The sequence below is a fragment of the Thrips palmi genome, unplaced genomic scaffold, assembly GCF_012932325.1.
Source record: "Thrips palmi isolate BJ-2018 unplaced genomic scaffold, TpBJ-2018v1 HiC_scaffold_1, whole genome shotgun sequence".
NCBI lineage: Eukaryota > Metazoa > Arthropoda > Insecta > Thysanoptera > Thripidae > Thrips > Thrips palmi.
Genome location: NW_023144620.1, coordinates 4,201,778 through 4,221,450, shown reverse-complemented (window position 1 = coordinate 4,221,450; position 19,673 = coordinate 4,201,778). Strand labels below are relative to the sequence as shown.

General features: G+C 64.5%; 1 protein-coding gene across 2 annotated transcripts in view; it reads left to right on the top strand.

Moving 5' to 3' along the window:
• LOC117644128 (cyclin-dependent kinase 14) overlaps positions 1–19,673 on the top strand; it is a 70,023-nt gene that overhangs the window by 27,850 nt on the left and 22,500 nt on the right. For both annotated transcript variants that reach the window (XM_034383369.1, XM_034383377.1), the window contains exon 2: positions 689–775. In XM_034383369.1, coding sequence (XP_034239260.1) covers positions 689–775 — 87 coding nt within the window. The remainder of the gene's footprint in view (positions 1–688; positions 776–19,673) is intronic.

Genomic DNA, 19,673 nt, shown 5'->3' with positions numbered 1-19,673 from the left:
TTTCTAGTGGCGGACTGGCTTTGCGTCGCGCTGCACGTGTGAGGCGAGCCCCGCCACCAGTGTACCTCCACGACTTTTGACCGACTCCTGTCGTGCGTTGACTTTCCTTCGCTCCCCCGTCCTGTTGTGGGGGAGTTTATCTCGATTCGCAGCGCCGGCGCGCGGAGAGGAGGAGTTGTGTACTTCTTGTCCTGGTGTGTGACGCAACGCGGGGAGCGAGCGGGCGTGGGGGACGCGCGCCCCGCCTGGCTCCGCAAATACACCAATAACGTCGCTAACGGTGTCACCGCGTCACCGTGACAGACGTGTTCTCTAGGCTGCTGCCCACACGGCGGCGCGGCCCAGACAGTGGCTTTTCATCCTTGACTGAAACCGCAGCAGGCCCGAGAGCACACGGCGCGGCAAAGCCAACAGCAAAGCAGCGGCCAGGCGGAGAGCCAGTGGTCGGAGCGCGAACTAAGCCGAGCCAAAAGCCAACGGCCACACGGTCACTGCCCCGCGGCCCGGGCGGCCCGGACGGCCCGGCATTACAAAGGCTTGGGTACGCCGCGGTGCGCCGCCTTGCCAGGTGTGCTTCGCGGGCCACTTTGGCCCGGCCCGGGCCGGCCCACTGTGCGGCCGCCCTCAGGTCCTGGACTGCCGGGACGATGACGCCACACTGTAACTGATCCTCGCCTTCCTTTTGCAGGAGTGCCGATGCGCGAGAAGAAGGGCGGCGCGCTGAGCCGCGTGCAGAAGCTCAAGAAGCGCCTGAGTCACAGCTTCGGCAGATTATGTAAGTACCGATAAACTCGCAAAGTGGGTTAGGCGCAGGGCGTCACCCGCTATCAAGAAAGAGCCGCGAACGGTGGCGTGGTGCAACGTCGGCAAGGCCTGGACCTAGATCCGTGCCGCAGGAGAGGATGGAGCATACCAAGCTTTCGAAAAATAAGAATGGAATTGTTTGCTTGTTTTGGAAAATGATTGTATACCACTGGGACGCGTCCTCGCGAGATTTGCCAGTGTGCTTTCGGCTGCGCCTGTACAGGTAATTAGCGTGGTTATTATCTGGAGCACGTGCTGCCGGATTACGCGGCGCCGCTCCAGCGACGCTCCAGCGGGGCTGCAGCATGCTTCCATTACGGACGGACGCACGGGCCTGGGTACCGAGAGTCGCTCTGTCTCTCTCGCACCTACACGGCACGCCCCATGAGTGCGAGGGAGACAGGGCGACGACGACGACTCTCGGAACCAGTCTGCCGGCCCGCCTCGGGGGGACGCACGGGCCGAATTCATATCGCATTAGCGTCATCCGACTTTGCTGCCAATTCAATAAGCTGTCTGCGAATTGGCCAAGCAAGCGAGCGTCGGCACAGAAGGGGGCCTCGGGCCCCGCCCCGCCCCGCCACACCCCGCCCCGCCCCGCCCCGCCACGCCCCGCCCCGCCCCGCCTGTCACTGATTACCAACTTTGGCCGCAATGGTTAAACTCGATGATTTTGTCACCGTTATGTCTGGAGTTGCTACCACTTTTCTTTCTCCGCACCGCTCATCGGCTTTCGCTCGACTCTAGTGGGTGGTGCGGCCAGTGGGCCACGCATGCAGTGCTGGTCCAGGCCACCCGCCCCGCCCACAGTGTAGTGCCCCTCCACACATTAAACCCCAATGAGGGCGAGTTGGTGGGCCTGCGCGGCCGCGCGGCCTGCAGGGCTTGCCGCTGCGGAAGGCATTTAGCAGTGGCTTTACTGGCGGGGCCGGCGGGGCAGCCAACTCGCTTTCGGCTTCGGAACAAACTTGGCACGTCCGAGCCGAGCCGAGCTGACGGCGGCCGGCCCACCTCTCGCTCTGGAGGCGTCGTGGAAGCGCGGTGCCCAGCCCGCCAAGTGATGGTCGTTTCGTCGCTGTCTCTGTCGCACTCACGGGACAGTCCGTAAGGGTGCGAGAGAGACAGAACGACTCGCTGGACTGCTGGCGACCGCCTCTCTATCCGCCCGACGACGCGGACGAGCCAGGCGTGATTGGGAGAAAGAAATGAGTCGGAATCCGCTCGATGAAACGAAAGTCGCTCTCCTCGTTGCCTTTTTACGGGCAGGCGAGTCGGGCCTGGTGGCGGTGTCGGCGGCGTCGGCGGCGTCCGGGTTGGAGGACCCTGGGAAGGAAGACAAGACAGCACAGCGCTCCCCGGGGACGGGATGTATCGGACGCATTATCGGGCGCTGGGCGCGCGGCTCGGCGCGGCTCGGCGCCGCTTGGCGTGTGGAGCTGCTATCTCGTTCATTCCTGACGAGATTTCACCCCCCCCTCCCCCCCCTCCCCTTTCGGGAGCCGCTGCCGCTTTTCCTGAATATTGAAGCGTTCCGCCCCGCCTCCAACTTCGGGCGCCTCGTGTTTTTCTTTCTGATTGGAAATGTTTGGACTGGTTGCCGCGGATGCACCGCGACTTCCGCCGCCGCCGGGTGGCAACCCTCTCTGGGGCATGCATGCGGTCACTGCCGCCGGGTGGCAACCCTAGGCTAGGGCAGCGCGCCGCGAGGGCGGTCGTCGTGGTGATGTAACGCCGTATTCGCCCCGCAAAGCAACCGAGAGATGGCACCACAGTCGCGGCTGTGAGACGGGTTTTTCGACAAACCCGGGTGGTAGGGGGACAAGCCGTGGTGGTGGGGGCGATGAGCCGTGGTGGTGGAGGCCGTGAGGTAGCCCAGGTAGCGGCACAGACACGTGCCTGGCCCGTGACGTCATTGTCCAGAAAACCCGGCCCAGGGAGCTGGCGACGTAGTTCCGACGGTCGCCGCCAGAGCTGCCACTTTTGCTTTGCGGGGCGAATCCTGTCCGAGCGGGGCGTCGGCCAGGACGCGCCCACGCGGCGGGACTGGAACTGTGTCAGGCCGTCAGGGCAGGCCGTCGTCAGGCCGATGCCGCGGCGTTGGCTCCGTGCGTACAGTGGCGTGCCCGGGCGCGCCCCCTCCAGCCTCACGCACTGCTCGGTGCCGGCGGGCTCTGCGCGCCTAGCCGCAGCACCCAATACGCCTCGCATGCGGGCTGCCTGCTGCTGGTGCATTGTTATGCTGCCCGATGACGTGAAGTGGGGTTTTAATCCCCCGCCGTGAATTAAGTGTCTGTGTGCTTTGGTGGCGGAGGGTCGGATCGCATGCAGAGTGTGGAGTAGTGCCCCGCGGGCGAGATGTCCTTCGTGTGTCACCCCGCCCCGCCCCGCTCCGCCCCGCCCCGCCCCGCCCCGCCCCGCCCCGCCCCGCCCCGCCGCGCACACGCAACGCTGGTAACACGCGCATTTATGTGGGCTCCGTCGTGACGGCCCAACGGGCACTGTTATTGAACCAGTCCACCCTTTTATTTCATCTTTGTCGAGCCAAAAAAAAAAAAACTCTAACAGAGTTTCAATTAATAATTTTTTTTGCGTGTACGTTTTGTGCCGGTTCATGGTATGCGTGACGAAGTTGACTGCCTATCTGTTTGTTTTTATACACTCGATATTGTATCCAGTCGTTATCAGGGAAATGGGTGTGCGATGGGCCGAGGTCTGTCCTTATCTGGGCACCGCCCTGCCGCCCTGCCGCGCGCCAGGCCGTCGTCGCATGCATGCTGCCTTGCCTGTCCTCAAGGAAAAACTTTGTTTGGAAGACTTGGAAATGACGGGGGGCCCGGCACGCACACCTCGCCCCGGCCCTCACGGCGCTTGCGGTGCCGTGTCGCCTCCTGCGGATAGTCAGTCATCGGAGTCCTTGGCTGCCTGTAAATAGTGTAAATCCCGCGGGGATGAATAAAAGATGTCCTCTCCAGCAGCAGCAGCAGGACACGACGCACTCACACACTCATGCACGCACACACACGTACTACTCACACCAACGCACGCACACCCTCAAGTTGTACCAGTACCTTCGGAGGGGGGGCTGCAGGCAGCCCGCAGGCTAGCGCAGCCCGGCGTAGCCCGTAACTAGCTCACTGGAGTTCATGCATATGTTAAGCGAAACTTGTGGCCCCCTGCATTTTCTTTCCCCCTCCCTCCCCCCGTTCGCGGAGTACCCTGTTGGCGCTGTCTCACTCTGAGAATCGCGCTCCCAGGCGCGGGGCGGCCGGCGCTAACAGTTCTAACGTTCGCTGTACGGCGAGGCCGCGTCTGAGCAAGGCCGGCGAGGCCGGCATGGCCAGCACGACGGCGAAGGGTTCGGTGGGACGGTCGGACTCGCCGCGGGGCCGCGGCGGGTGTTGCAGTGCAGTGTCCCACTGGAAACGAACGACAGCGAGAGGCGCGTTCGAAATGGCAAGGGTAGCCGCCGTGGTGCGCGGCGCAGTCGATGTCGGCGTCCTTACAAGGGACATGGTCGGCCAGTGTAGTGGCCGCGGGGCGCGGCGGTCGGCGCGGCGGTCGTCGGGGCCCTGGCCGTGCCAGGCGCGGAGCATGGCGAGGGTCCGCGAGTGACCCAGGGCAAGGTCGCGGCGCGCGGCCCAGCAGGGCAACAAGGCCGGCAAAGAGAGCCCCAACGACGTCCTCCTCTTCCGCGTCCACCCCCGCGGCGCGTGTGTGTCCGTCCGCCCGTCCGTCCGTCCGCCCGTCCGCCCGTCCCTGTTTGTGGCCGAACAAAGCGGCACACGAACAAGATGGTTCCGGTGCCGTAAGTGGACCGCGTTGTCGAGCCGAGTCCAGCCGGGCCGTGCGGAGGGGCCTAGCCGAGCCGAGCCGAGCCGAGCCGAGCCGAGCCGAGCCGAGCCGAGCCGAGCCGAGCCCGCTGCCACGGGCGTAGCGGCGTGGCGTATCTGGCCGGCGGCGGCGCTGCGGGGTGTTGGGAAGTGCGTCCTTGGCTTTGGCAGTGACCCTTCCTGAGCCTCGCCGGACCGCACCAAGGGCGGGCTGGCGGGCTGGCGGCGCGGCACCGCGACGGGGTTCTCGTTCACGACGCCGTCCGCGCCGTCCGCGTTTTAGTGGGGCCGGGGCACGAAACGAGGGACAGTTAAAACCCCGGCCGCGCAGCCCGGGCGGCGAGGAGAGTAGTTAGCATCGACTATGTGCTTTGTCCGTTTCCGCCTGTTGGCGTGCGCGGCGTGGCGGCGTGCGCGGTGCTGGCTGCCTGTTTAGCGGGTACGTACGCGGTGGGGTGGGTGCCTCCTCCAGGTGGTGGCGGCACCACACTGTAAGGCCAGCCGAGGTGTCCGCTGGACGGTGGACGCGCAGTTGGCCGTATCCTTGCCAGCCAATGAGCGCAGTGCGGAAGGGCACAGGCCTTGGCGGTGACGGTGCCCCGCTAGGCCGCGCCTCGCCACGCCCCGCCACGCTCCATTCTGTCCAGGCTCATTGTGTCCCCGTCAGGCTCGCCGTCAGGCCTGCCACTCCACCGGCCCGGTGCGCGCGCACTCTGGCGGTCGCTTTCCCGTAATGCACCGAGTGGCTGTGGCTGTGTCTGCGGCTGCGTTGGGTTACCAAGGTGGTGTCGGGTCGAGCTCGGCGCTGGCGATACACTGCACGCGCGCGGCGGGTGTGTCCATCAGGTTCACTCCGAGCCGAGCCGAGCCCCGTGCCAGGTAGGCAGTCCCGCGCGACACGGGTGTGCTCGTCGTGCCTACCCGCCAGGCGCTCCAGCCTCCAGCTTGTCGCTCATGACGAACAGTGTGGTCACCGCTGCGTCTCTCTCGCACTCAGAGAGAGAGAGAGTCTGCTGGGTCGTTGCGCTCTTGCGGCTGCCTGATTGGTGACTCCGGTCGGCGCCGTATGCCGTCCGCCCACGGCTTATCTGGCTGCGGCTGCGGCCTGGCCGCACCGCTCGTCGTGGAGCAGGGTGCATTCTTGGTGCCCCGCCCGCTCCGCCCCGCCCCGCCGCGCGCCTGCACCTGGACGCCCATCACACGGAGTTACTCAACACTGCCGGGCCGTGGCGAGCCGCGCCGCTCCCCGCCGCAGCGCAGCGCCTCGTCGGCGCCTAGCCTGCCTAGCCGTGGTGCACGCCGCGGCCGAGACGCCGTTCTCCACGGCCATGACGCCGACGTCCGAGAAAGACTGGCGGCCGGCCTGGCCGACGGTGCGGACGTGGGGGCCGGCGAACAACACGGTGCGGCGTGCGTCATCGCCTCGGGAGCGTCACCGAGCGTAGAGGAACGAGACGGCTTTGAAGTGCACTGGGACTCGAGGAACCGGGGGCGGGGGTGGAATGGGGGCGTGTGGAGGACGGCACGTCGCCGTCGATCGGAGAGAAGGGAATAACACTGCTTTCCTGCGCGAGGCGTGAGCCGCGACGACGTGGAGGTGCTAGCCCGGCTTTTTCTAGCTCGAGCGCTCTAACAATGGGAGTAAATATAGGGGGCGGTGTGTGCGTGCTTGCGTGTGTGTGTGTGTGTGTGTGTGTGTGTGTGTGCGCGCGCGCGTGTGTGTGTGTGTGTTTTGTCAGGTGGTCCGCGCTACGCGCCACGCCGACTGGCACGCCGGAAAATGGGATGCACGGCGAGGCGTGGCGCGGCGGACGCGAGACGCACGCCGTGGACGTTGTTCTCGTCTCCGCCGCGTCGCTGCTCTCGCGACGGCGGCGTCGACGACGACGTGGCTTGATAGGCGAGTCACACCTGCAGCAAAGAAAAGAAGAAAGAAAGACCACGTCCGGGACGACGACGCGACGGCCGGTGAGTGGCGCGGGCTGGCTGGCTGGCTGGCTGGCTGGCTGGCTGGCTGACTGGCCGGCTGGTCGCTCCCCACCGCCTCGCCGCGCCGCCAGCTCGGCCGGCCGGCTGGCCGACGTCGCCAGGTTCAAGGTAAAGCCGGCGAGTGATTCACTCTGAATCACCGCGCTGGAAGGCGGCAGGCCAGCACTCTCTCCCTCTCTCTCCCCCTCCCTCCGGAGCGAGAGAGACAGAGCGATGAAACGGCGTGTGCGATCGTTCCGCGAAGCCGCGAAGCCAGAGCCATAGGATAAATAAAGTGCCGCCCTTCGCACGTTCCCAGCCACCGCGGCGCACCAAAGTGTCGCAGCTCAAACAACGGCTTTCAGTTCCTGATAAAAACACAACAAAGCAAAAAGCAGGTTGCAATATCGACTTTCCAGGACGCCATGCACGACGCTGTGCGAGTGTGTGTGCGTGCGTGCGTTTTGTAGTTTCCTTCTTTGGTTGCAGTGATGGTGGTTTCGCGTTTAATCGTGCTAGTACAAAGTTGCTCTATTTTATATATTTTTTCCTCTATCTGCCCCTGGAGGTGGGTTGGTGCTGCTGGTGTTGCCGGAGGGGCGGCGGCGGGGTGCGCGGCGTGAAATGCGAAAATATGGCTGCGCTTTATAGCGGCCTTTGATGTTGGCTGCATGCATGCTGGAGGACGTGGGCCCCGCCCCGCCCCGCCTCCCGGGGCCCAATACAACTACGGCGCGTTTCTATCCGGCTAATTAAAACGCTTTAAAGGGTCGAGGGGCGGCCTTAGGCGGCCCTGGGCCTTGGGGGTGGCCGAGGGTGGACGACGGCGTCCTCGAGTGCCGCGGCGGCGACCCTTTTCGGAGTCCGTCAGCCGGACGGGGACGACGTCCCGGCGTCGCCTGGCGTGCTTCCATTGGCCTCGTGGAGTGCGTGCCTCTTGCCGCGTGGCGCGGGCGCGGTGCAGTTGACGGCGTTTGCAGTGCAGTGCCACGCAGTGCTGCGTTCGTGTTTTCGTTCGCGCACCTGGCCAAGACGGAGGCCGAGACGGAGGCCGAGACAAGCCACTTGCTTTGCTGACTCGACGCTAGCTGCTTTTCATTTTTTTGCGACTGGGCAAATTCGCTCTTCATTCCGCCTCGCTGACCCGCGCCGTCGCGTCCTTGCAGTGTACCTGCCGTGGCCGCCGCTAACAGCGCGGTGCCGAAATATGGGGATGGGGATCGTAGATTCGGGTAACGGTCCCCGTAACGTTGTCACAGCGCGTTGACGTTGTGGAGTGGACCTCGCGGACGGACGGACGGGCAGGCAGACAGACAGACTGGGAAAGATTTAGGTGCCGTGCGGCGCACGCTGAAAAGGCCCGCACGGCCGACAAGCTATTCGTCGTTAGTCACGGTCCACAGAGCCGCCAAAGCGCGGCCAGGCCAATGCCGCCAGGCCGCCCATGCGCTAGCAGTGCGCTAGCGGGGCGAACGGGGGGCGAGTGGGGCTCCGAATGTGATTTCCTTTCTTCGGCTTCTTGCTCTTTTTCTTCCCCCCTCGTAGGCTATCGGAGCGGAGGCGGTGGGCGCGGTGGGCTAGGTAGGGTGCTGCGGGCGGGGCTGCGGCCTCCAGCCGCCTCCAGCCGCCTCCAGCCGCCTCCAGCCGCCTCCAGCCGCCTCCAGCCGCCTCCAGCCGCCTCCAGCCGCCTCCAGCCGCCTCCAGCCGCCTCCAGCCGCCTCCAGCCGCCTCCAGCCTGCGGCCCGCAGTGCAGCGCCCGCCATGGCAGCGCCAGACGCCTCAATCATACCGGTGCAGTGCAGCGTGGCGAGGCGCAGGGCCGCAAGCTCGCAAGCCACACGTTATTCCATTTTATCCCGTTTTATTTTATTTTTTGCTACCGCCTCGGCTCTTTCCGCCGAGTTTCCAGCAGCAGCGTCGGTGCGGTTCGTCGGGGATGAGTTTATTCGGCCGCTTTTGATGTGCAGCGAAAGGAAAAACCGGGGAAAACGCAAACGCCGTTTGCCGCTTTCCCGCGGAAAGCGCGCGCACTTTGGCCCGTGGGCAAGGCGACTACGCGTGCATTAGCAATGAGTCTTGCACTCACTACTTGCTTTCGACTCGGCTCGGCACTGCTCGGCTCGGCTCGGCTCGGCTCGTCCCCTTTCGACAGGGGGACATGCATATCTCATGTAAAAGCTGATTACCGCCGCTGCACCGCGCCGCGCAGCACACGGCCGAGGCATAAATTTCATGACGACGTGCGGGACGCGGGACGACGCGGGGCGACGCGATGCACGGCACGAGCAAGTTATCGGCACCGCGTCTCGCTCGGCGTCCCGCCGACTCGTAAGAGGCTTACGCTTGTCTTAGCATTTGTTACTGCGAGTTTGCGCCGCCGGTAGCAGCTGGGGCCCTGCTTCGCCCGCTTGGGCGCGAGCGCGCGAGCGGCTCCAGGACGCCGTCGGCGACGCGCGTGGCCGAGCACCCACGTGGTTTTCCGGGGCGCTGCGCGTGTCGCTTCCGAACTTTGTCCGCTCCGTCTCTCTCGCACTCGCGGCTCGGCCGGCAGGGGCGCCACCGGTGCGAGGGAGACGGACTGCGCCTGCAGCCTGCTGCAGGGACGACTGCGTGGAGATGAACGGCGCGCAAGTTGCTAATTAAAGAGGCTAACTATTATAAAGTGGCGTGATAAATATCTAGTCCATGCCGGACCCGGGCGCCAGCTGCGACCCCGCGCCGCCCCGACGAGTTTACATACTGTTTCGCCGTTCCTGCAGAACGCGCCCTGCGCTGCAAGTCAACTAGTTTCCCACGCGGCAGAAAATGAGAAATTAACTTAAGCACACTTTAAAAATGAAATTCGTAGACTGTTAAGGCCTTTCCGCCACAGAATAATTGTGCGTGCGTGCGCGGGGCGTGCGCGTGTTGGTTCCCACTCGCCTTGTCGCCGTGTCTTGGACGCGCCGCTGCTCAATTGTGCCACGGCCTCGACGGCCTCCTCTGACGGCGAGGGGGCCATCGCCGTGTTGTGCCGGCGCGCCCCTCGCTGCATGTGCTCGCTCCCCTCCCCCGCAGTTGGCACAACTATACTTGGGGCGACTTGGCTGCCAGGGATGAGCGCGGGGCAGACAATACACTGAAGGGCTCGAGAGGACAGCGCCGCTTGGGCGGTCTGTTTGTCATCTCGAAACTTGGCTGCTCGTCGTCGTCGTCGTCCTGCTGGTGGCGGTGGAGGCCCCCTCCTCCCCCGCCCCGTCCGGCCGTCCGGGTCGGCGTCGCGGTTTCGCATTAAAACATTAAAATCTTCTGGATGGCTATTCATAATCGCCCCTAGTCCCTCGGCCGGGAGGTCGGTCAAGGCGAAAACAGCGGGGGGAAAGTTGGAATGGAAATAAAGCGGGATGATGTCGTTGAAGCAAGCCGCCGCGCGCTGCTCCGGCAGAGGGATGGCTGGTCGTCGACCTGTGGGCTGGAGGGTCGCGGAACTGGGTTAGATTTCAAGTTGCGCCGCCCCGCCCCACCCCGCCCCTCGCGAAGGACAGCGGGGCCATCCACGACGGCCATTTGCATACCGAGTGTGTGTGCGGCCGAGGGGAGGGATGGTCCTCGAGACGCGGAGGGCCGGAGGCGAGGCGCGTGCTGTGCGGATGGCCGCGAGCTGCGGGCCCTCTCTGCCCCATATATTTAATGTCGCGGCGTGGCGGTACTACGTGGTACTGTACTGGGCTTTTGCACACCCCGCACGCCCCGCACGGCCGCTCGGCGCCCGAATAGACGTCCCCCCGCCCCGCCCCGCCTCGTCGGAAATGAATTTGCAGACTGGAAGTAAAGCCGGGCGTGCTTGCGCTGCTCGGGCCGCTGCTGTGCCTGCGACCGGATTCTGCGCGGCGCGTCGGCGCGTCCCAGGGGATGCAGGCCGCGTCTTCCCGTGCATGCACGCGCGTGGTTACACGTGCACACACCGCAAAGGCGTTTTCTTCGCCAAAGTTCAGAAAAACTTTCTTTTTTCCCGAGGTTTGTCGCTAGGTTGGCGAAACGGTCTGGCAGTGTACCGGCAAATCACTTTGCGTACGCGGAGATTGGCAGGCTCCTGATGGTGCTTCCTGTTCATTTGGCCGCCGGCCCTGGGGGAGCGTGGCGGCCATGGCCCGGGGTGCTTGGGGAGGCCGACGGGGAGGCCGGCGATGCGCCGCGGCGATGGGCCTCGATGCCGGTCCCTCGCTGATCTAGTTACACTCTCATTTTCTCTCTAAAGCTGCCTGTCTCTCTCTCTCTCTAATTGGCAGTGCGTGCCAATTACTCGGCTACCTGGCTGCGCGTTGCTGCGCGTTGCTGCGCGTCTCCCAGCCTTCCAGCGTTCCAGGCCTCCATGGAGCCTCCAGGCGCGGCCTCCAGGCGCGGCGCTCTAATGGCTGCATTATTTACACCATCGCGATGCCTCGTCTCGTTCCCCTTATTCGCCCCCCACGCGCCGTCGCGCCGTCTCCCTCGCACTCCGCCGGGACGCCCCGTGGGTGCGAGAGAGACGGACGCCGGCGCCGCCTCCAAGGGGTCCTCGGTCTCGGCTGGGGCCGCTCGGCGCGGCTGGAATGTCTTATTGCCGCGTTGTGCGACACGCGGAAATCTTGCTGGGGATCGTCGTCCGTCCGTCCGTCCCGTCTTTTCCCGCCCCGGCGTCGAACATGAGAGCCACGTGGTACTATAGCAGCATCGCCTGGCGTGCCCCCCCCCCCCCCACACACACACACACACACTGGCACACACACCTGCCGGCGTGAGCGTGTCGGGGTTGGCTTTAACTTGATTACTCCTGCAAGTTTTGGCGCCACTCTGTCGGCCTTAATTGACAGACCCGAGCCGTGCCGTGCCGGGCCGGGCCAATGCGTCCCCTGCCTGCCCTGTGTCAGCGGACGGAGCCACGGGGTGGGATTTGCTGAACGGAGCCTTTATACTCCCCCGTCCTGCTGATGTCGTCGCTCCGATTCGCAGATTGATTAACAGTGGGTGGACGGAACCAATGGAACCCCGAGCCGTCTGAGCCGCCTGCCTGGGCCTGCCCCCTGCTGATGAAGGGGACCCTGCCACTGCTGCAGTGGCAGTGGGGTTAGGTAAGCGGGGCCCGGAGCAGGGAAGGGAAGGGCCCCGGGGTGTATTTGTTTATTTATTTTGTTTGTGAGGACGAATGTTTTTGCGCCGGTGTCCCCAGTATACACAGCGCATGGAACGACGCAAAATCTGTGAAATCGAAGGCCGAACATGAGACGGCTGCTTTCCTGGGCCTCGTGTTTGAACGCGTGATCCGGCCGTATTTGCCCATCTGTTATACCCTGTCGTGCCTCCTCCCCCTCTCTCTACGCCTTTGAGTTCATTACCCTGTTGACATGCTCCCAGGAAGCCTCCCCCTTACCTAGATCATGTGAGAGGCTTCAGGTGGCCATGACAACCACACCGTGGTGAGCGATTTATTTTTTGTTCGGCTGTAGTTTTTTTTTTGGCGGCGGACTTTGCACTTTTTTTTCGCCAGTGTCCGCTCGGGCGCCGCGTGCGTGGTGTGTGCGGTGCGTTTACCTTGAACCGCTCCCCCGACGCCGCGGACGACGCGGACGCTGCCACCCTCGAGGCCATGGCCGAGGCCACCCTGGTCCTGTCCGGTCCCCGGCCGCCACGCTGCCCGCCGCGCGTCCAGTCGCACAAGACCAGCTGCCGAACTCCCAGGGGCGGCGTTCGCTTTGCGGCCAAAAGATGGCCGAGAAAGAGGCAAGGGGGTGGGGGTGCCCGGCCCGTGGCGGGGCCTACCCCTGCAGCCGGCTGGGAAACACAGGGGGAGCCCTCGCCGCCCTCGCCGCGCTCCAACGGGCATCGTTTTGTGACGCGGGCCGTCGGCGAGGCGCCCTGGAAGGCCTGGAAGCGTTATTGGAATACGAATTCGAATCCGAATGTGTCGAATGTGAATAGAGAGGCCGCCTCCGTCTGCAGCGCCATCTCCTGTGTGATGGAAGTCCTTTTTTTGGGCCCTTTCTCTCTCCTTCCCTTTGCCCTCCGGGGCCCTTGGGAGCCCCTCTTCGGGGCCCCCGACCAACCGGACGTGTACAAGTCCATCGGCTGGCCGGACCGTGCCGGGCGCGGAGAGGGCGAAGTTGGTGGCGCGGGGCGGCCGGCTTGGAGGCAAGTGGATAAGTTTGGTCGTTCGTTTCCATCGGCCGCTTAATTCCCGGCATGGTCGGCGGGCCAGGCAACAACGAGATTGCTTCTCTTTACGCTCCGCATGATGAAAATGGCTTTCTGCTCTCACCTAATGGACAAGCAGCCCTCGGGCCCCGCGCTCGCGACTCGCGCCCTCGGCTGCTTCTCGGCTCGCTCTCGGCTTTCCGGGGCACGAACACGAACACGTGTGCGTTCTATTTTAATGACGCGGTCCTCGTGGCGGTGGCGGCCTCGGTGGTGGCTGCGTCCCGCCGCCGTGGTGCCCTACTCCGCCCCCGCCCCCGCCCCCGCTCCCGCCCCCGCCCCCGCCCCCGCCCGCTCGGCCCCAAGGCCCGGCCCGGCGCGCACACAAACTCGGAAAAACTCCTTCTGCATTATTGCTCCGGCTCTATATAGCGTTTCGATATGCACCCCACTTGGCTCTCCTTCGCTCTCCTCCTCCTTTCTCGCCGCCCGGGCGGGGCCCCGCCGCTCGGACACAAACACACGGGATTGGATTAGTCGGCGCGTCCTCACGGCGGCGGTGGCAGGACGGCACGGCAGTGCTCTCCGTCTCTCTCGCACCCTCTAACGGGACGCCCCCTGCCGTGAGTGGGAGAGGGACAGAGCGACGGGCCTGCAGCGGCCCTCCCTGCTTCCTGCCGAACATGATGGCGGAGAATCGAGTTTGCGGCGCGATGTGCTTCGCCGTGCTTCGAGTTCCCTCCGGCTGCCTCGGGCCGGACGCGGACGAAGACGAGGAGGTGAAGGTGCAGCCCTCCACCGCCATCACGTTCTCTCCGCGCCGCGCCGAGGCGTTTCTTTGTTTACCTCAACGTTTCTGTCCAAATATAACCTCCCGTCTTGCACACCTATTCACTCCTTTGCGGCATTCCGCGGGTCGGGACTTCTTTCGTCCGTTTCTGAAATATTTTTCTCTATTTTTTTATCTGTTTATTTTTTTTTCGCGCTCTGCAAGGGTTATTATTATTTTTTTTCCGCGCGGTCTGAGCCTTTCTCTCCTTTCCTCGTCGAGGCGGCATGTTTATTCATGTGCGGAAGCCTCTCTATATGTTGTGACGCCGCCGAGTCGAGCGCGGCTCGCGGGGCGGGGCGGGGCGGGGCGGGGCGCGGCGGGGCGGGGCGGGGCGGGGCGGGGCGGGGCGGGGCGGGGCGGGGCGCGGCGGTCCGCGGGCGGCGCGATAGCAAGCGCACTCTCATTTTCATTTTCAAGGAAGTGGCAAGCCGTTTTTTGCCGGCCTCGTGGTGCGCGGCGTGCGCAGTGCTGTCAATTGCGCCTCGGCGTGGATTTGGAGCTTGGAGCTTGGATCCCCGCGGCGCGTCTATTTCTGCCCGCCGTGCCGCGGTGCGGCGCCACGCACTACGCCTCGCACCACACGCGTGCGGTCCATTCAGAAATAAACCGGAAACGGCGTGCTGCGGCACGGCACGGCACGGCACGGCACGGCGAGGGCGAACGGGGTTGGAAAACATTTTTGTCTGCGTCGGCCACCGCGCCACCGCCACGGGGCCCGTTGTGGTGGTTCGTGCCGCGTCGTCGTAGCTCATGCTCTTGTTGCTGCTGATGCTGTTGTTGTTGTCCGTGTCGCTGACTGTGTTCCTCTGTCCGCAGGTGAGTGCGAGGAGGCGGGGCCGCTGGCCGGTGCCGGCCGGGCGGTGGGGTGGGGGTAAGTCGGTCGGAGGGTCCATCGAATATTGTGGCGTTTACTGCGGCCCTGGAAGCCTGGAAGGGGAGCTATTCTATTTTATTTATGGGCGCGGCGCGCGGCTTAGGCCCACCTTCGGCCACCTGCGCGGTCGGCAGGCCCGCGCCGGCCGGGCCTGATGTACGGATTCAATTATTTGGCCTTCGTCTCGTTCACGCTGCGCTTCCCTGCCGTCTTCCTCTTCCTCCTCCGAGGTTGCAGTGTGGCGGCTGGCCGCCTGCGGGCCGCGGGGTAGGCCCCGCCGCAGCGCACACCGAGCTTACAGTGTGGCCTACCCCGAGACCCGCAGGCGGCCGTCGTCGTGTCTTCCTCTCTGTTTCCCCCTCTCGCTCTCTCTCTCTCCCCCTCCCCCATCTGCGCCTCCACCTGGCGGCTCACAGTCGGCCAGTGGCACGCCAGTGGCACGCCAGTGGCACGCCAGTGGCACGCCAGTGGCACGCCAGTGGCACGCCAGGGCCGGTAATTGAAATGCCTCTCTGTCTGTTGACACGCGAGCCGCGCGAGCCGTGTGCGAGTGAGAGGACGAGAGAGCGACCCGCACAGCGCCGCACAGCGCCGCGGCGGCAAATCTTGGCGGGACTGCCGCTTAGCACGCCCTTTACTTTAATTAAGTAGAAACGCTGCCGTTTGGAGCGGAGTGTGTGCTTTCCGCTTCTTGCTCGCGAGTGAGTGTGTGGTCGTGGCCGCCGCTGTCCCCGCCACCCTAGGCCAGGCCCAGGCCTCACTGCGCGGTCGCCTTCGGCCTTTCGCAAAAAACATGACGAATGAGGCTTCGGCTGGCACGGCGCCTCGGACGGCGTCACGTCACGCGACCCCGGTGGCGGCCTGGCGGCGCCGAGGCCCTGGAGGCCGTCCTGGAGGCCGCCGAGGAGGCCGTCGTGCACCTCGTTAGGGTCAGATCCACCCGGATCCGCCCTCACCCCCTCCCAGCTCTGCTTCCGGAGTCTGCCCTTCGCGGGGCTTGCCGTGCCGTGCCGCGCCGCGCCTCCCTTCCGCCCTTCTGCTCGCGAAAGCCTACTCCGGCCGGCCTGGCAGTGGGCCTGGCGCGGCTCGGATGTGAGGGGCGCCGTGCCACGCCGTGCCACGCCGTGCCACGCCGTGCCCGCTCGCGCCTCTGGAGGGTCGTGCTGGCGCTGGCCGTGCTCATGCCTGCGCGTGTGACCCGACAGATCTGGGTTAATTCTCCAGCGCTCCGGCGCTGCGGCTCCAGAGCCCCGGCCGCCCAGGCCGCCCCGCCCGGGTGGCATCGCGCACGCGCAGCGGGAGCGGGTGTGCGCACTGCAGTATGTACCACACAGTGCAGGGCAGCATAGTCCGCACTTTTCATGAGGCCCTTCGCGTTGCGACGCACTTCTCCGTCGATACGACGTATTGGGATCTGGACCGGAATCAACGTGCCACTTGCGCAAATCCTCGCCCCCCCCCCTCTCTCTCTCTCTGTCTTTCTTTCTCACACACACACTCGCCATGCGTGCCTGCGTGCCCGCGTGCCCCTTTGACAGATGAAGGTTGCGACCGGCACCGACACCCTGTGCCCCCTGAACCCCCTGGGGCGCCCTGGGGGAGGGGCCCTGATTGGAGCCAGTCGTGCATCATACAGGGCTGGCTGGCCGGGCTGGGGTTCGATCCCTCCCCTCGCCTCCTGTCCGCCCGATGGGCCGACTCGAACGTCACTCAGTGTCTCTCTCCCTGCCGGCTGTGTCGCCGGCGTCGCCCGTGTGGTGGTTGGAGCTCCGGCGCCTGTCCACTGCAGGCGGCCTCGTGGCAGTCTTCACTATTGACACACTGTGAAACGGGGAACTTGACTGTTTAACGTTCTGAAAATTCCAAAACGTTCAATGTTAGTGTTTTGTCTATAAGTTTCCGGCAGGCATGCGACGAAAAAAATGTTTTGAAGAACGAAGCCTGTGGGAACTCTGACGAATTTGTTGTTGACTGCCTCGACTCCAGTATCGACACCTCTTGCTGCCTTCACTACTTATCGACTGGAGATGGCGTGCCCCCATCCCACCACTTCCATTACTCCGCGTTTTAGCGCACACGCCCCGGCGGGTGTTAGTGCGCGGCTGTCATCGCGTGGCCCATTTCCAGGAAAGGGGAAAAGGGAGGGGGATCGGTGGCCCGCCACGCCACGCCACGCCCGCCGGTGGCCGGGGGTTTGTCACCGATTCCCATAGAGCGCCACCACTGCTGCCGCGCTGCCGCCCCCCGGTGCGTTCGGATTGGCGCCCCACCGGAAATATGGGTGTAGGATCGTCCGTCGTGTCGCTCGTCCCGGGGGTTCGAGTGTGTGTGTGTGTGTGTGTGTGTGTGTGTGTGTGCGTGTACGTGTGGGTGTGGTGCATATGCGTGTGTTGGTGTGCGAGCGGGCCCTGGTCCGGTAACGGACCCAGATTTACGATCGGCTGGACAAAGCGCATTCCCGCGGGTCGGCCTCACCCCCTTCCCTCCCCCCCCTTCCCCCCTCCACTTGTCTGCCACGACAAATGCCCGCTGACGCTGCACTGCAAAGGCGTCGCGTCGCGTCGGTCTGGTCGGCGCGAGGCGCCTGGCTAGCACGGTGTCCAGTTTCACATTCGGCGACGCGCCCAGCTTGCCTGGCTAGCCCAGCACGCTCCGTTGACCCTTGACCGCAGTGCGCGCGCGTTCGTGCGTGTGTGTGTGTGTGTGTGTGTGAGTGTGTGTGTGTGAGTGTGTGTGTGTGGTCTTGATGGCAGCGCGTCCACACAGCCTGCTCATGGCGTGGTGCTATTTTCGCTGTGATGGCATTGTTTCCCCGCCGGCGTCCACTCTTTTTCTTTTGTTTTTCCACGCGGTCCGTCTTTTTACTTTGCACCCTGTGTTTCGGTTCCCTTTTCCCACCCTTTTGCGCTTTTCTCGCTGCTGCCCGGTCGGCCGACCTCGGCTCAGCGCGCCGCCGCTGGCGGATTCCGGACAGTGGTTCGTCGCTCTGGCTGTCTCTCTCGCACCCCCGCGGCACTCCGAGTGCGCCCCGTGAGTGCGAGAGAGACGGGGCGATGACGCCGCTGCGGCCTGCGGGCGGACTTCCGACTCGCCTGAGGAAGCAATCCGCAGCGCGCGGCAGGACCGGGCAGCACGGCAGCACGGCACTCAGGTGATGCGGTAACAGTGGCAGCCCTGTCTCTCTCCCTCTCTCTCTGTCTCGGGGTCGAAGCCCCCCGCCACTGCGTTGACCACCCCGGCCGCACCACTCTAGCTCTGTCTCTGTCTCTCTGCGCGTCTCCAACCCCCTCCCTCACTGTGGGAAAAAATCACAGTAAATCCTGTAGTGATTAGTACAGCTGTCACTGTAGTTCAGAGTACAGGATTTACTGTACTTTTTTTACAGGATCTACTGTACTTTGTACGGGATTTAATGTTACCACAGGAGTGGAGTACGGAATATCCTGTACCAGGTACAGTAAATGCTGTAACCAGGCACAGTAAACACTGTGTCCTGAACTACAGTAAATCCCGGCAAAAAAATTAACGGGATTTACTGTGGTTTTTTCGCACAGTGCTCCCTCCCCGTTGCTGTGCGCGTAGCGCGTACAGTGGCGGAGCGCGGCGTGGGGCGTGGGGCTGCGGCTGGTCGTGAAGGGCTTTCCCTGCGAATGGCTGCGAGGCCCCGAGAAGGAAATCCTGCGAGTCCTGGAAATTGTCGCGCGCTTTCCGAAGGCCTGGGATAAACATGCGCCCCGCCCCGCCCCGCCCCGCCCCGCCCGGGATCCGATCCAGACCGAATGGCGAGGAGAGGGCCTCGTCGGGCTGCTCCCGCCGCGACGAGAGTGCCGCTGCCGGCGCGGAGGCCCCACCGCACGGCTTGTGCACGGCTTGTCCTAGGTCGGGCAGCCGTGCGGAAAGGAAGGGCTGCCAGCCCCGTCTGCCCCGCCTGCCCGGCGTGCCCGGTTCGCTGGCGCAGCAGGCAGGCAGCAAGGCAGGCAGGCAGGCAGCCCGACCGAAATGCCAAAATGGCGTTTGTTGGCCATTGGCGTGCCCCGCGCCTCGGCCGGGGCATTGCCTTCGACTGCCATCGACTGGCACTGCAGGGAAACGGCGGGACGGGACGGGACGGGACGGAACGGGGTAGTTTGGTTCTTGTTTTGTTTTCCTGTTTTTACCGCGTCTCTGTCGCTGGCGCATCCTGACGCGGCGGAGTTGCGGGACTCTCTCTCTCGCACGCACTGCATACACGAGGGCGCCGCACCACATCAAGTTTGCATTATTGTCCTTCAAGTTAGATGGAGCGCGGCGGGGAGGCCCAAAGGGAAATTGAGGGTGGCGCGGTTAATTGGGCCACGCCTGCGTGTGTGTGTGTGTGCGTGTGTGTGCAAATGTGTCCGTGTGAGTGTGAGAGTGTCGCTCTCGTATGCATGGCAACCGCCCTGGTGCGGCGCTGCGGGATGCGCGATGTCTCCGCCAATTAAACGTGCAGCCCGCCGCCCCGCCGCCCGCTTGACGAATGTGTATCCGGCGCCGCCCCCTGCGCCGCCTCCACCCGCTTCCGCCCGGGGCACGGCCGGCACGGCGCGAGGGCGCGAAGGGGCCTCCCCTTTGTCTTGACTGGCGGGGGGAGGCCTTCGGGGTCTTGGGGGTCTTCGCCACCATCACGTCGCCATCCTGGCCAGCCGTGCCGATTGACGGCGGCATCCTGGCCCCGCCGGACCGTGCCGCCACCACCATCCCCCTTCGTCACTTCGTCGTCGCCTCGGCCAGTGACTCGCGGTGCTCGTTGGGTATGCGTCGTGGACAGCCTCCTCGACGGCCTCCTCGACGAGGGCCGTGATGCCGGCGAAAGGGTTTGCAGGAGAAACTCCCCCCCTCCTCCCCCAAGGGGATGCTGAGGCTTAAGTGGTAAAATACTGGGCTCTGCGTTCGCCTGCTCGCAGATGCGCCCCTTTGCGGTCCCCGACGCTCTCTCTCTTTCTATCTCTATCTTTCTCTCTCTCTCCCCCCGGCCTGGGCCTGATCACCGGCCCGTTCTGCGGTGTGCACAGCGGATTTTAGAGTGGTGAGACAAGTGTCTTTTTCCTCATTTCCTCTTGTTTTTTTTTCACGGAGTGGCCCGAGAATTAGGGTGGGGGGAGGAAGCCTTCTGTGTTGTGGTCGCGTCCATGCAAAGAGGATTAGTGCCGTGGTGGGTGCTGCTGCGTCGCTGCGTCCAAGGCGCCCTGTTTAC